This window comes from Alosa alosa, chromosome 21, assembly GCF_017589495.1.
Source record: "Alosa alosa isolate M-15738 ecotype Scorff River chromosome 21, AALO_Geno_1.1, whole genome shotgun sequence".
Classification (NCBI taxonomy): domain Eukaryota; kingdom Metazoa; phylum Chordata; class Actinopteri; order Clupeiformes; family Clupeidae; genus Alosa; species Alosa alosa.
In genome coordinates this window covers 20,439,570-20,456,431 of record NC_063209.1, presented here as the reverse complement: position 1 = coordinate 20,456,431, position 16,862 = coordinate 20,439,570, and the positions used below count along the sequence as shown (strand labels likewise).

Below are 16,862 nucleotides of genomic sequence, written 5' to 3'. Positions count from 1 at the left end.
TGATAAACAGAGTGTGTTGTGGGGCAGCTGCTCTTGGTTACCTTCTGGACTCGCCGGACTGAATGCCAATCCGCTCGACCGGCCGGCCAAAAAATGCCCCGCCGAGCAGTACCGAGCCGAGTGGCTGTCTGCGTTTTTGTCAGAAGAGATGATAACACGGTCACGCACGCAGAGCTGGAGGGGAATTTTGATCCTGCCACGCAAACACACCAGCCCTCTCTCGCCTCCGACGTTTAGCAATGCCAGATTATTTACGAGCCGTGCATATGTATTTTTTCAAGTCTAGAAAACGGAGAAAAGGATGATCAAAAAGTACGGGAAGAAGTCTTTCAGTTTTGCCATGAGTCTTTGCAAATGGAACCAGAGGGTTGTGCAGGTCTAAGGCCTGTGAAGGTTCACTGGAGGAGGGGGTTGAAGGGCTGACTTTTGGCCAGGTCTTGATGTTGTCGGGGGCTGTTTATAGCTCACCCCCACGCCCCTTGCTCTCCTCTCCCCCCTGCCCATCCTCCCCAAACCCCTCCCATAAAATCTGCTGAGTTCTCAAAGTGCTTTTACTGCTGGGGTGCCGGATTACTTAACGAGCCTTACTTGGAGAGGCCGCCATGTGGATCCTCACTCGTATATGTTTTTACAGCTTGGAGCCATTCGCCGTCCAATTTACAAATTACAAAAACTTGTCAGAGGGCTTTGTTTCAAAGTCTTTAAACATGCCTCAGATGTGGATATGGTGAGCTGCGTGTGCAGTCAGAGTGATGTTAGTGGGGATGATTGAGTCTTGTTTGTAATGCAGGGCCTGTTTGCCCAACATACTGGTGTTGTGTTGCCAAGCCGCACTGGAAGTAATGTGATCTGATTGCGCACCAAGGAGGAAGTGTTGACTTCACCATGATCTCAGGGGATTGGACGGGGTGTTGCATCACTGCTTTTGGTGTGTGTGTGTGTGTTGACATATGTATGTTTGTGTGCGTGTATATGGTTTGTGTTTGTGTTTGCTTGCATATGAATATTTGTGTGTGTATGGTTTGTGTTTGCTGGCATATTAATATTTGTGTGTGTGTGTGTGTGTGTGTGTGTGTGTGCTGTTGGGGTTTATTGACGTTCAGCCTGCCCTTGCAGTGAAATGTGCCTGTGTCTGCATAACGTGCACCAAATGTTCCCGAGTGCTTCGGGGCGGTGTGTGGGGGGTTGGTGTGAAGCCGTTGGAAGATGCTGAAATGTCTTGGGGCATATTAATAAATGCTGCATTCTGACAGATGAGTTATGTTGACAGTTCTGCTGTCCCTCACTTGTGACATTCGCGGGGCCAAGATAGGCTAACATACCGTGACCTTTCACACCAGGTGGACAACAGGAGATTTTGTGTTGTCACCACCATTACATCATTAAGATGCCAGAGAACTCAATGGATTAGTCCCATGTCGCCCAGGACCTGACCCATCCCATCAGGTCCAGTTTTTCCCACAGAACTGAATTCTATTTGTGGGGGTAGGTTTGCAGAATTAACTTGAATACAACAGTTTTTAACAAATTAGCACAGCGTGGTTATGATTCTAACCAGATTTAAGCACAATTTTTTAGTACAACCTGGAAAATCATTGTGTGGTGGTCAATGTTGATATTGTGGTGGGCCGCCACAATTAAGTCAATGTATGGGAAACACTGAGGTCACATCAAGGACAGATCTGGGCCACAGTTGGGCTGGGCTCATGCACTCCCAATGCACAGGAACACTAACCATGGTGACAAGCTTCAACTTGTTTCATAGGCACTCAAAGCATGCGTGTTGTTTATTAAATCCTTTATTCCAATTCCTAACTAAAAAGATGTGTTTTGTGTTCTGCCTGTTCTAAAAGAATATGTTTTTTTTTTCTGTTCTGCCTGCCTAGTGGTACCATGTTCTTTTCAGCCGGTTTACCTCTGTGTCTCTACTAATCTTTTCCTCCCCTTCTCTGTTCTGTTCTGCTCTTCTCTTCTTTCTACCCAGCTGGTCGAGGGTGAAGAAAAGTCAGTAAACTTCTTTTTACTTTCTTTTCTGTTTCTTTGTGTAGAGTTGAGAGTCCCACTCCACCCCAACCCCCATTTAGCCCCAGATCAGAAGCTAGTGTTACGTAGCAGGCCCTGGTCTGTCCATTTAGCCCCAGATCAGAAGCTAGTGTTACGTAGCAGGCCCTGGTCTGTCCTACATTCTGCTGCTCTGCTGCTAGCCTTCATCTTATGTCTACATTCACCATGCCATACCTCTCCTCACTACCATACTTCACTAGCTCAAACTTCATATGAAATGACCTCCTCGCAGCTAGATTTTAAATCAGTATTCATTCTGTCGTTGCCTTATGACGGATGACTTTGTTTTGACTTTATTTGGGCAGCATTATTAGGTATTGATTGCCAGGTGTTATTTGATTAGGTTTCACAAACAGTGTGCCTGACAGATTTACTACAGAGGTCAGTTGGCCTGAAGTGGTGATGGTGATGGATGTGTGTTTGCTCTCTGTTGTTTAAGCTGCTTCTCTCTCTCTCTTTCTCTCTCTCTCTATTCTTATTTGTCTTTTTTTCTCCTCCCCCCTCATCTCCCTCCATCCCGTTTGTTCTGTGTGCGCCTGTCTGCGCTTCGTCAGAGGAGTGGCTTACTATGGAGACTTTGGTCAAGTGGGCAAGTAAGTCTGTTGCACTGTGGTGTTAGGGGTTTGAACGCATTGAGAAACTAGACAGTGGGAAAGTAATGCGGCAGCCAGGGGCTTCCCATGTGGCCCCAGTAGTCTGCCCATTTGCTCCGTCCTGTGGAGTAAACCGACCATAATGGCATGAATCCAGCAGTTCAGTAATTAAAGTGTGAGTTACATCACATTTAATTAAAGTGCGAGTTATGTCCTCAAGGAATTTAAAAGTCAACATTAGGTGTATTTTTTTTCCAAAAGTGGTCGATAGTGAGTGCCTGGTGCAACTTGAAGTGCCCTAGAAAGAATTGAGTGTTACTATTTGGGTAGAGTTTTTAATAATCTTACTGTCCAGCAAGAAGCTAGTGCTGTCTTGGTCAGTCTCCAAAGGATATGATCATCCGCTCTCCTGCCACTCCCATAGGTATGGTCTTCGGATGGACCCCTGCTTCATCCCCAACGACCGCAGTAAGAAGAGGTTGATGGAGGACACCCAGGACTGGCAGCCACGCACTGGCACCACCCAGTCCCGCTCCTTCCGCATCCTCGCCCAGCTCACGGGCACTGACTTCAGTAAGCCAGGGCCAGCAAAGGGCCGAGCACAATCCCTCTGTGGGCGCCTGACTGGAAGCACTTGGGTTGGGTTGGGGGGTGGTGTTTGTGTGTGTGTGTGTGTGAAGAAGGGGGTGGATTTGTGTGTTTGTGTGTGACTTGTGTGCTCCTAAAGCATAACAGACAAGGGGACGAGAATGCAGTATGGTCCCAGAGGACGTCCGCGCAGGGAGAAAGGTCTTGGGGCTTAGCTGTCCATCCTCCCACAGGATGCGGGCGCTAGGCAGAGGCTGTGTGAGGCCGTGTTAGCATCAGGTGCTAATGACTTAATGAGAGCGTGCAAGTCCGTTCATGAGACGCAGGAGGCTATCGGTGCCCGTTTTGGGCCGTTTAGTGCCGTTGCCCAGCTGACGTCTGTTCCATAATTGTTTTCAAAAGGGACTTGTTCGGGTTTGATCTGAGGAATGCGAATGCTATGCCGTGTATGTGCCGTCAGTTTGGGATGCCTTCTATTCAGTGGTTCAGAAAGTAATCGGACAAAAATGCGCTGTGAAGCTTTGCGCGTGTGTGTTGTTGTTTTTTGTTGTTGTTCATCAGGCATGTGTGAGAACATTAAGGCAGATAAGATGGCGCGGCTTCACAAAAAACGTTTTGTGCTGAAACACAGTTCTGAAATAGAACACAATGCATCTAATGTAGGGTCGGATCATGGTAATCATCTTCTAGCATGCGCTCAAAGATCCGAAACAAATGCATGTGGATTGTGACTTTTCCCAGGAGTATTAGTGTGTCTGGCCACTCTAAGGGGATGTGCATGTTCCCCGTGGGCTTAGTGTAGGCATGCCTGTGCACTGCAGATGTTGCTTCACAGACGGAGGACATTCTTTGATGTGTGTCTCTCTCCTGGTTCTCAGTGCAGGACCCAGACGATGAAACCATGAAAAGGGCCAGGTAAACCTGTGTGAAACGCTTCGCTCCTCTCCCTAGTGACATGCAGCCGCATTGCTTGGTTTGGGGTTATGATGGCGGCGATGATGGCGGCGATGATGGCGGCGATGATGGCGGCGATGATGGCGGCGATGATGGCGGCGATGATGGCGGCGATGATGGCGGCGATGATGGCGATGATGATGATGATGATGATGATGATGATGATGATGATGATGATGATGATGATGATGATGATGATGATGATGATGATGATGATGATGATGATGATGATGATGATGATGATGATGATGATGATGATGATGATGATGATGATGATGATGATGATGATGATGATGATGATGATGATGATGATGATGATGATGATGATGATGATGATGATGATGATGATGATGATGATGATGATGATGATGATGATGATGATGATGATGATGATGATGATGATGATGATGATGATGATGATGATGATGATGATGATGATGATGATGATGATGATGATGATGATGATGATGATGATGATGATGATGATGATGATGATGATGATGATGATGATGATGATGATGATGATGATGATGATGATGATGATGATGATGATGATGGTGATGATGATGATGATGATGATGATGATGATGATGATGATGATGATGATGATGATGATGATGATGATGATGATGATGATGATGATGATGATGATGATGATGATGATGATGATGATGATGATGATGATGATGATGATGATGATGGTGATGATGATGATGATGATGATGATGATGATGATGATGATGATGATGATGATGATGATGATGATGATGATGATGATGATGATGATGATGATGATGATGATGATGATGATGATGATGATGATGATGATGATGATGATGATGATGATGATGATGATGATGATGATGATGATGATGATGATGATGATGATGATGGTGATGATGATGATGATGATGATGATGATGATGATGATGATGATGATGATGATGATGATGATGATGATGATGATGATGATGATGATGATGATGATGATGATGATGATGATGATGATGACTGTAGTGATGATGATGATGATGATGACCTTTTGTTCATGTTCATTTTGGAGCTCCATTCCACCACGCTCATAATTAGTCACTTTTTAATGCTTCCCCTCCATGCGAGCGAGAGGCGGATCAGCATATCAAATCTCTAATTAGAGATGCACATGCTACCTGTTGGTCTGGCAGCAGTGAAGTGTCTGTGTGTGTGTGTGTGTGTCTGTGTGTGTGTGTGTGTGTGTGTGTGTGTACTTTTTGATTGCATGGCCATTGAGTAGTTAGGAGCGCTGCTTTGCATGTACTTCCCCTGTTTCTCAAATGTGCCTTCTGACTTCTTTTCTCTTTCCTTCACCTTTTATTTTTCCTCCACATGCTGTCTCTCTGTTTTTCATCCCTCTATCTCTTTATTTACTCTTCCTCTTGGTATTCTTTTTATCTATCTATTCTTCTCTTCTTTCCTCTTCTCTTCTATCTTCTTACTTCTCTTCTCTTCTTTCCTCTTCTCTTCTCTTCTCTCCTCTCTTCTGTTCTTCTCTCTCCTCTTCTCCTCTCTCCTCCTCTCCTCTTCTCCTCTCTCCTCCTCTCCTCTCCTCTTCTCCTCTCTCCTCTCCTCCTCTCCTCTTCTCCTCTCTCCTCTCCTCATCTCCTCTCTCCTCTTCTCCTCTTCTCCTCTTCTCCTCTCTCCTCTTCTCCTCTCTCCTCATCTCCTCTCCTCATCTCCTCGGTCCGGCTAGGGAAAAGTTCCTTAGTGAGATCCAGAGTCCCCGCTATGCCCGGCTGAGGGACTGGCATCATGACCGCTCCGCACGATCCCTCAATATCAAATCCTGAGCGACCGTCTGTTCCCCTGTCATCATGGACAACAGCGGGGGCCTGTTTCCGAAACAAACAACGCAAGCGACGATGATGACGACGATGATGACGATGATGATGATGATGATGATGATGACGATGGTCATAGATGATTAATTTATACAACTGAAAAACAACAAAAGTCATCCACGGTGATGACTATTATGATACCACATGCTTGAGCTGAGGAAAGGGCTCAGGAATGGGGGGTTAAGCCTGTACTTAAGTAAACATAAAAAACTTAGAAAAAGCTTGACTAAAAATAGCAAAAAAGAAACTAAATGTGAATATTAGTAAGACGTTCAGCCGATACCATAACACGACAAAAGTGGATCCACGCATACTGAGCCTGTCAGCCTCTCTGCCAAGAGTGCCTCTTTCCACAGGACTGTGTGTGTGTGTGTGTATGTGTGTGTGTATGTGTGCGTGCGTGTGAGGGTATGTATGTGTGCGTGCATGTGTGGCCTCTGTTTCACGGTTCTAGTAAGTTCCGTGAACGCTGTCGTTAAATCCGGGAGAGTTTCTCAGCAGTGGAGACTGCAACCTTTTTATTCCTCTCCAGATGTACTGTTCCAGCCCTCTGTGACCTCTCCCTCTCTCTTTCAATTGTTTTTTTCTCTCTCTCTCTCTTTCTATTTCCCTTTCTCTTTCAAATGTAGTCATCTTATTCAATGGCAGGACACCTACTAGGCTAGATTGCCCAAACATTTAGATTGGCATGGAAAAAGGGACAGTGAATATATGTTGGAGGAGATGTATGTATACATTGATGTTTTCTTTCCTTTTTTTCCTTTGCTCTGTGTTCCACCTATTGTATGCTCCACATCTTAATTTTTCCATCTCTGAGCTCTGAATCTATTTTGCTTTGGATTTGTCTTTTTTTTTTTTTTTTCTTCCTCTCTGTTCCTCTCTCTCTCTCTCTCTCCATTAAGCAAGACAAGAGAACTGTTCTGTCTCTTTGCTCTCCATAGTCAATACATAAAACATAAAGAAAAAAAGACCTCACCCTGTCATCTGTCTTCTGTTTCTCTTTATGATGTTATCTGTCACTATTCTGCTGTCTCATCACTTCTAGAACTTTCTAGCAAATAGCTTTCTAGCTAACCAGTGTCAACTTTACCTCAGGATCAACTCCATCTCTATAAAATAGTGCCTATAATCTACACTGACTTCACAGTAAAACCTAATATGGGAACACCAGAACATTACACAACACCGCACAACATTACTTTCACAAATACACACTCTAATAAGTACTAATTTAATTTAATACGTCTAGTAAGCATTGTAAAGTCTTCTAAATATTGTCTTAATGTAGCTGCATAATTAGACACATTGTGAAGAATGTGCTAGTCCATTATTGTGTGTAGTTGCGGCAGTGAGGGGGATTTAAACTATGGCAGTGGGAAAGGTGATTGAGAGAGACTAGGTAATGATCTGGATGCACCTTCTCTCTAATGAGCTCACTTAGACGCTCAGAGTGCATCGTTATGGGTTATTCACAAGTATTAAAAGTCTTGAGTCCATCAAGAGGTGAGGGTGGCACACATCAGAGTGGTAGCTGTATTTAGACATGATTAGACCTAGATGTGGCACCATCTTCCCTGCGATTGAGTGTTTTTAAAAGCACTGCTCAGTGTAATTGAGAGGGAGTTGGTGATAAGATATGCTGATAGATTCAGTGCAGTTGTCACTGAAAGTTTTCTTTTTCTTTTTTTGATTCCCCCGAGAAGCTAAGGCATTTTTTGAGCTCTGCTCGTGTGGAGTTGAGAGTTTCCGTGGGATGATTGGACTGTCTGCCATATGCAATCACAACTCAAGAGCGCCTGGAACAACTGCCCCTGTGAGACCAGTCTGGCACACCACACAGCTGTATTAAAATTCACTATTTCCTGGAGGCAAAGTACACTCTCTCACCAGGTGCTTCCATCTCCCTCTCACTTGCTCTCTCTCTTTATCTCTCTCCCTCTTTCTCTCTTTCACGCTATCTCTCTCTCTCTCCGTCTTTCTCTCTGTCTTTCTCCCTCTCTCCCTCTCTTTTGTGTACACAGATGCCTTCCCACAGCAGTTGAGAGCCGAGAGCCCATGCAAACACAATTAGGCTGAAAAAAATAACACACTTTTAAGAGCCTTATTTACTTACTGTAGAGTCCCCATCGGCACGGGCTGTTTGCTCCACTTACAGCTTTTGCTTTAAGAGAAAGTAAAAGAAACAAACAAAAAAAAAGCCAGCAAAAGACAAAACAAAACAAAACAAAACAAAAAAAACCCTCAAAATATGTTGGGTATTGTGAAAATACCTGTGAGAAATGTTGGTCAAAGTGGCATTGAGTGTGCACACGCACCAGGGCCCCCCTGGGGTAAACAAAGGCTTATTGTAGTGAGCTGAATACTGTTCAGCCCTCTGCCAAGTGACCCACACAGACTCCGAAGGACCGCCGTGCCCATGGATGGGTGTCTATGAGCAGGGCACACACTCTCAGTCTCCCTAATGGTCCTAATTGTCCGCTAAGCAGAGAGCTCCCGTAAAAGCGCCATCACAGGTAATGGGGTAATTGTGCGTGCTGCGCTTAAGCTGAAACAGTATTGCCAAGATGCTTAGGCAACAAGTGTGAACATTGGACATGGGTGCTTACGGACTGAACCATCTGGGAAAACGTGGAACCGTTTGAATTTTCCACTGGGAACTTTCCAGAGGGATTTCTCATGACAGTAGCTCTAATCCACTATTGCCAATACAATATATTATTATTACTACTGTGACCATCCTCTCATCCCACGTGTTCGTCTGTTGAGGATGCTCTCCTAAGGCTAGTTTGTTTTTCTTCACAGTCATGGGCCAGCGTCATCTCCCTCTAAAGCCAAACCTGCAGAGAGACCGGAGGCAGTTCCAGGTAAGCCGGACTGGCGTGGCAGGCTTTCACCGGTCCAGTGCCTTGACCTGTGGCTAATTTCACTTTTTCTGTTGTGAACATCAATATCATCCTGTGAGATAGACCGCAATTACAAGCGCCACGCAGACACTTGGACCGAAACGGCCTCAGCTGTGCCGAGACACGTCGAGGAATAAAAAAAAAAAAAAAAAAAAAAAGCTGTTTTTCACTTCACAGTGTTTGTGTCAAAGCACAGCTGAACATAATGGGCCCACCATCAAATACAGCAGCTGTTTCTCTCCCACTGGTCCTAACCCAGGCAGCTGTGGACTCTTTCCAGTGGGCCAGTTCTGTGGTGCGTCCGGCCCAGGTCTGTTCCCAGAATTCGCTATGATGGCTAGCTGCGCTCTGGGTCCAGTCACTCATGTCTGACTGCGACAGTTGCCAAGTCCCGGTGTCCCCCCATACCAGACAGCACCACCTCCATCTTCTCCTCCTAGCTGTGTGCTGAGGGACTAGATGCGGGCTGTAGTGCTGCGATTACACGACTCAATGACTCGTTCCATTAGGTCCATGCTACTGGTCATTGAGATAACTAAGTAACAGACAGAACAAGGGACCCAATACAGTCCTGCTGCTCATCAATGCAAATGGGTTTTTATAGAGGCCAGTGGGGTGTGGAGCTAGTTATGGGCTATAGATGGGTTTTTATAGAGGCCAGTGGGATGTGGAGCTAGTTATGGGCTATAGATGGATTTTTATAGAGGCCAGTGGGGTGTGGAGCTAGTTATGGGCTATAGATGGGTTTTTATAGAGGCCAGTGGGATGGGAGGGGGGCTAGTTATGGGCTATAGATGGGTTTTTATAGAGGCCAGTGGGATGTGGAGCTAGTTATGGGCTATGGATGGGTTTTTATAGAGGCCAGTGGGGTGTGGAGCTAGTTATGGGCTATAGATGGGTTTTATAGAGGCCAGTGGGATGGGAGGGGAGGGGGCTAGTTATGGCTATAGATGGGTTTTATAGAGGCCAGTGGGATGGGAGGGGGCTAGTTATGGGCTATAGATGGGTTTTTATAGAGGCCAGTGGGATGTGGAGCTAGTTATGGGCTATGGATGGGTTTTTATAGAGGCCAGTGGGGTGTGGAGCTAGTTATGGGCTATAGATGGGTTTTTATAGAGGCCAGTGGGATGGGAGGGGGGAGGGGGGCTAGTTATGGGCTATAGATGGGTTTTTATAGAGGCCAGTTGGGTGTGGAGCTAGTTATGGGCTATAGATGGGTTTTGATAGAGGCCAGTGGGATGGGAGGGGGGAGGGGAGGGGGGGGCTCCATCATGTGCTGACCATCCTTACTGTCCTCTCCTTCTGCTTCAGCAGCGACTCCTGCTCCCAAGCCGCCCGCTGGGCCGCGGGCCCCCTCTGCGCGCCCCCCGTGGGTGACGGACCCCGACTTCGCCGACCGCTACGCCCCGGACAAGACGAGCACGGTGCTGACGCAGCACACGCAGCCGGCGGAGCCCACGCCCATGCAGAACCGCAGCTCCATCCTGCAGGCCGCCCAGCAGGGGCCCAACGCCACCGGGGGCGCTGGAGGCAACGGCCGCACCCCACTCTGCGGTGCCTGCAACAAGGTCATCAGGTGGGTGTCTGCTGCCCCCTGTCTGTGGCCGCCCCTTACTGCACCCCCATAGAGACTCCCAGGCCTCTGGTGGTGGCCGTTCCTTACTGCACCCCCATACAGTCCCAGGCCTCATGTTAAGGTCCTCCAGGTCCTAAGGTCCTTCACTCAGTCGGACAGTCCAGAGGTGTTAAACGGCAGCTCCTCTGGAGGCCGTGCAGGCTATAAGTGCAAAAAAAGGGAGTGGAGATTTATTAGAAACAAAGATTGACAAGGAGGTATCACATAGCGTTAAGTACAAGCTCACTTCAAACAGTGCTCTGAGCTCTGGCTCTATAGCACTTTGTGCTAAACTGGCGTGTCGGAGGGGTCTGAGTGGACATCTCCATTAAGTGACCCTTGTGTTCCCGAGCCTTTTCTTAGTGCTTTGTCCTGTTGTGGATCCCAACACTGCATCTTTCCACTGTGCTAATGTACAGGGTGAAGGTGTATGAGACATTTGTTTGTGTGTGTGTGTGTGTGCCTGTGTCAATTTGTGTGTGTGTGTGTGCGCACTTGCACTTGGGTGTTTTAGAGGTCGCTATGTGGTAGCGCTGGGTCGTTCCTGGCACCCGGAGGAGTTCACCTGCTGTCAGTGTAAAGTGCTTCTGGACGAGGGAGGCTTCTTCGAGGAGAGAGGCTCGGTGTACTGCACCAAGTGCTACGACAACCGCTACGCTCCCAATTGTGCCAGATGTAAAAAGATCATCACAGGGGTGAGTTTGGGTGGAGGGTTTCACACGTATACAAATCAGTAGCTGTTATTATATTTACTAAATACCATTTCAGATCATATTCCATTATAAGAAGTTTGTGTATTAAAAGATTAGTCTGTTATTATATTTATATAATAACATATATAATAACATAATAACTATTATATTAAGAGTTTTCTTCATTACATTTGAATTACAGCATTAGTTACTTAGAGTAATAGCATTCATTAATAACCACACGCTATTTTTGTATGTATTTATATACAGTATGTGTGTATAACATGCTAAGAAAGAAGGCATTCAGTTCAAAAGAAGAGAGCTAAAAGCATTGTTTGCGAGGGCTAGATTGATGGTGTGTGCAGGGAGGGTGAGGCGGCGGGTGTGTGGATCAGTGGCTGGTCAGTGCCCTCGTATGACAGAGAGCGGATGGATGGGCCGCCATGTCACATAACTAACTGCGCCAGGCTGCCCTGCTGCACCTGACTCGCCCACTCCGCTGACAGACTGCACTCATGCTCACCAGGCTAATGGGAGGTGCTAAGGCTGTGGGTTCAGAGTGTGAGTGTGAGTGAGTGTGAGTGTGAGTGTGAGTGTGAGTGTGAGTGTGAGTGTGAGTGTGAGTGTGAGTGTGAGTGTGCGCGTGAGTGTGCACGGGTTTATGTGTGAGCGGTGATTCTATTTAAGTGAGAGTGATTTGATGCATGTGGGTTTATGTGTGAGTGGTGGCTTTGTGTGTGTGTGTGTGTTTGTGTGTGTGTGAAGATGAGCATCAATCCACATGCTGCTGCTGCTGCTCCTCCCTGGATTGCGTGCCTTCTCAGAATCTCACCCCCCATCCCCCCCCCAGGAGATCATGCACGCCCTGAAGATGACCTACCACGTCCAGTGCTTCCTGTGTGCCGCCTGCAAGGCGCCCATCAGGAACCAGGCCTTCTACATGGAGGAGGGGGAGCCCTACTGTGAAAGAGGTGAGACCGACGCGTCATGTCCCGTCACGCCACGCCACGTCTCTCACGCCCGCGCTCACATCGTATTGACAGCCCCCATCACCACCGCTGGCAAACCCACTCCAGCAGGGCAGTGGCAGAGCGAGCTTCACACGCGATTTCAGCTGAGGCCAGTTTTGTTTGCCATACACACCTACACACAGACAGGGGGCAAGAAGATGTATGCACATATATGGTGACACACACACACACACACACACACTCTCAAAGACAGAAGTACCTCTAACTAACATCACTTCCACATACAGACTAAGGACTGCACTGATTATACAAGCATGCAAATGCTTTACACACTTCAGAATCACTGCTTTACATTTACATACACACTCCCTCCCACACACACCCACACACACATTCACATTTCAGTACACACACACACACATATACACACACACACACACACACTCATTTTCATGTGACTCGGCTATTTGCCGAAAAATGCTCATTATTTGATCCAGAGCCATTTGCCTAATTAAGGCGAGCGATTATGTAGCGTGTTTGTGTTTAATTGGTGTTTGTAATCAGTGGGATGTTAATACACGTCATGTGATCTTCTGAGCCTTTCATCCATCGCCCAATCACTTTGTTTCTGATTTCCTAGCCTGTCTTAATTTGACTACTTAATAGTCCAAACAAAAAGCGTGCCGCAAAGTGCCTTAAACAATGTGTATGTGTGTGTGTGTGGGTGTGGGGAGGGGTCTTCATTGTTCTCAGGACTTCAGCTTTGCCATGTTAAGCCTCTTTTGTCTGCTGCTAGTGGACAAGCTGACCACATTTTATGACAAATAATGACTTGACTGTTGTTAAGAAAGAAAGCTGCAGCCTCAGCACCTAAAAAGGATTGTGCCGGAAAGCACTTGCTTTGAGTGGTGGCCCCAAAGCCTGCCACTCCAGACTTGCTCTCTCTCTAATGGAAAAAGTGGGACAATCCATTTAAGTATCGCAGGCAATTTTTGTTATCACACCCCTCTGGCCCGCTGCATTAGGACATCAGGGTAGAAAAAAGAAGAGTTAAAAAAATGACATTCTGTTTTTTTTGTGATACGTTCTTGCGTCGGCCTTTCTTCTCGTGCCTCTGTAATGCTTGGATGCCTTCCTCCTGGGACATTTGCATTTCTATACATTGATGTTGCTGAGCCTGCTCTTTTGTGCGTCGTGTGTGTGTGTGTGTGTCCTGCAGATTATGAGAAGATGTTTGGCACTAAATGCCACGGCTGCGACTTCAAGATTGATGCGGGGGATCGGTTCCTGGAGGCGCTGGGCTACAGCTGGCATGACACGTGCTTCGTGTGCGCCGTAAGTCACCGTGATCCACCGCACAGCGCCGCTCCTCTCCCGCCGCCCATCTAGCCACTGGCCTGTCGGCCCGCACAATGCGCTCAGAAAATATGGACGCTGGCTGCTTGACCCTCAGATAGTTCTTTCTCCATTTCTTTCAGTGTGTGCTTTCATCTCCCATATCTCTCTCTCTCTCAGTTCTTGTCACAGGCGCCCCTTCTCTTTTTTCTTTCCCTCCCTCTCTCACTCGTTCTTTTTCTTTCCTTCCTTCCCTCCCTCCCTCGTTCTTTTCCCCCCTCCCTCCCTCTCTCCCTCGTTCTTTTTCTTTCCTTCCTTCCCTCCCTCCCTCGTTCTTTTCCCTCCCTCCCTCCCTCTCTCCTCCCTCCCCCCTCCTCCCTCTTTTCCCTCCCTCCCTCTCCCCTCCCTCCCTCTTTTCCCTCCCTCCCTCTTTTCCCTCCCTCCCTCTCTCCCTCCCTCCCTCTCTCCTTCTCTCTCTTTGTTTGTTGAATGAACTGAAATCATTCCCGAGTTAGCTTCTTTGCCATGAGTATATATTTGTCTGGGAATGTTTGCCCCGTGTGTCTGTGACTGTGGCCATTTGTACATTTTGTATCTGGTATTGCTGTATATGTGTGTCTGTGTCAATGTCTGTTGGCTGTGTGCATTTGTGTGTGGCTAGTATTGTATTAGTGTGTTCGTGTCTGGGTCTGTTTTAAGCCTTTTTGACGGTGCGTGTGAGTATATGTGCATAAGATTTTCTGTGTGTCTGTGTGTGTGTGTGTGTGTGTGTGTGTGTGTGTGTGTGTGTGTCTGCCTGCATATTTGTATGTGTATTACCCGTTGTTGATTAAGCCCGCCAACGCGGTGTTCACACGCTCTCTCCTCTCTCCCTCCCTCGCAGCTCTGTCAGATTAATTTGGAGGGGAAGACGTTCTACTCCAAGAAGGATAAGCCACTGTGTAAAAGCCATGCCTTCTCGCCTGTGTGAGCTGACAGCATCAGAAGGGTTTGGCGGGGTGGTGGTGGTGGGTACTGTTTGGGGCTCGGTGGGGACGCACAGCGATGGCCGACGGCCCCCTTCCCTCGCATTGACCGGTTCACCCCACCTCACCCAACACTCTCTTCTGCTCAAATGAACCAACAGTATTTATGAAACCTTTCTTTTCTATAGAGCAGCCTTCACACCGTCGTACACTCACATATTCTTGTTTTTCGTTTTGCACCAGAATTTTTGGTCACTCTGTGACACTCCAGTTATGCATCTCTTTCAGCAAAAAAACAAAAACAAAATTGCTCTATTTCTACATCCTCTCCCCTACAACAACAACATATGGGTTGCTGTTTACTCTCTCAGCCAGACTCGCGCTCATCCTCGCTCTCGGCGCTCCTAGTTTTGTTGAGATTCCCAGATGAAAGTTGAGTCTGAAAGGAGCCCTCTCTGCTCACTAGCCACCCAACACTACACAAGTGGAGCGTGAAAAACAAACCTTGCTAATGGGCCTCCGCCTCCAGGCTCCTCATCGCACCTGAACTTCCTCCACCTCTTTACCCTCATCAGCACCGCTCAGGAGACACACACACACACACACACACACGCACATACACACACACACACCCTCACACTAGCCTTTTTGTGTGTGTGTGTGAGAGTATGTGGTGTGAGGGTCTTCACTGGATTGTCCCCATGTTAATCCTCCCTCGGGAGGAGGCCTAGAAAGGCTATTGTGGTGGGCCACTGAGCGTGTGGCAGTAAGTGGGGCCACTGCTTTAGTGTTTGATGTATATTATTAGACTTCTGCGAGCCCTTCCCTGGCCCTCTAGACTTCAGACTTTAGCCCCCCCCCCCATCCCTGCTTAGCCCAGGCTTCATATGCGTGTCTTGAGTACTCAGGGTAATGGGGGAGCCACTGAGGAATAAAATGCATCTGGTAAACAGTGCATTAGCGCTGATTACGTGCATCTTGAGTTGACCTCGGCGGCGGCACGCACCATGCCTCCCATGTTAAATATCCAGGAGTGATTCCATTCATATTCAATGAGGAAGTGTAATTAGAACCAGCAGTAAACAAAAAAAAGGTTCAAATATATAAAAAAGTAAGGCCCTCCCATTAGAGACTAGAGATGAGGGAGTGAGTGCGGATGGTCACTGTGTGGAGACTAGGAGTGTGTGGACGATCAGGAGACTAAGAGTGTGCGGACGGTCAGGAGACTAAGAGTGTGCGGACGGTCAGGAGACTAAGAGTGTGCGGACGGTCACTCTGCGGAGACTAAGAGTGTAGTGCAGCCCCCCCCCACATCAGGGGTCATCAGCAGGGCAAGACTGGCGTCAGAGACAGAAAGGGAATTTGTGTTTGTTGTTGTTGTTGAGGTGCACGGTGTGTTTGTTAAAGATGAATGAAGTGACACAAAAAGGGGGAAATGTTATTAATAGGACAGTACGGAGGAAGTAAGAGGTGGTTTATGTGTGTGTGTGTGTGTGTGTGTGTGTGTATATAATGGGTTCTGTAAGAGGTAGATGAGAGGGACACCAGATTAGTAGCAGTGGTGGTTCAGCGGCGGCTATCGTGGAAAAAAAAAAAATAATCAGACGATGGTCAGCTTGTCGCAGCTCAGGAAAGGTCACCTTGTTTGCACACGCCAAGGTCGGCTTGTTTGCACTGCCCACACTATCCATCACCCTTAGGCTGCCCCGCTGGTGATCATTCGCCGGAGAGGCGGACACGCACCAATCAGGGGGCTGGAGCTGAACCCTTCACTAGTGGTTCTGGCTGACGCTCTCTTTATCTCCTTTAAGAGGTGGATTGAGTGGAGAGACTCCATAGCGCTTCTGAGAAGCTGAAAGCCATTCGCTCTGGCGCACGCTACACTCACTCCTCTTCATCCTCCTCAGTGTTTCTTTTTCTCCTTTTGGTTATTTTTTGGTTTTGCCATTTGTTTTGTATGAACTTCTTAACTGTACCAAGTGCCTTTTGAAAAGCTTTATAAACGATTGTTATGCATTTATTAAAATACTGCTGTATTCATATGTACATGCTTGACATTTTTTTTTTTATGTTTGCATAAGAATGACTCCTGCATAGAGGGTACCCTCTATAAATTATTATCTATGTTAGAGCTTTGTAATCAATAAATATTGTACAATATTTGATTGGTTGTTTTTCTGTGTAGGTATTTCCTACCGAATACAACGGATACCTGATTGGAACACATAAGGGATGCCCACTGATCCTTTCACAAAACAAAACCATCACCTCATCTTTCTCAACAACAGATATGACAGGATATCAC

General features: G+C 47.0%; 1 protein-coding gene across 3 annotated transcripts in view; it reads left to right on the top strand.

The window, feature by feature from the left end:
* The window catches only part of pdlim7 (PDZ and LIM domain 7), a 35,073-nt gene extending 18,356 nt beyond the window's left edge, over positions 1-16,717 (top strand). For 2 of the 3 annotated variants that reach the window (XM_048232033.1, XM_048232035.1), the window contains exons 6-11: positions 8,879-8,940; positions 10,291-10,555; positions 11,109-11,289; positions 12,137-12,257; positions 13,477-13,592; positions 14,476-16,717. In XM_048232033.1, coding sequence (XP_048087990.1) covers positions 8,879-8,940; positions 10,291-10,555; positions 11,109-11,289; positions 12,137-12,257; positions 13,477-13,592; positions 14,476-14,562 — 832 coding nt within the window. In that variant the 3' untranslated portion in view covers positions 14,563-16,717. The remainder of the gene's footprint in view (positions 1-8,878; positions 8,941-10,290; positions 10,556-11,108; positions 11,290-12,136; positions 12,258-13,476; positions 13,593-14,475) is intronic. The other variant, XM_048232034.1, reaches the window with a different exon arrangement.
* Positions 16,718-16,862: the final 145 nt, after the last annotated feature.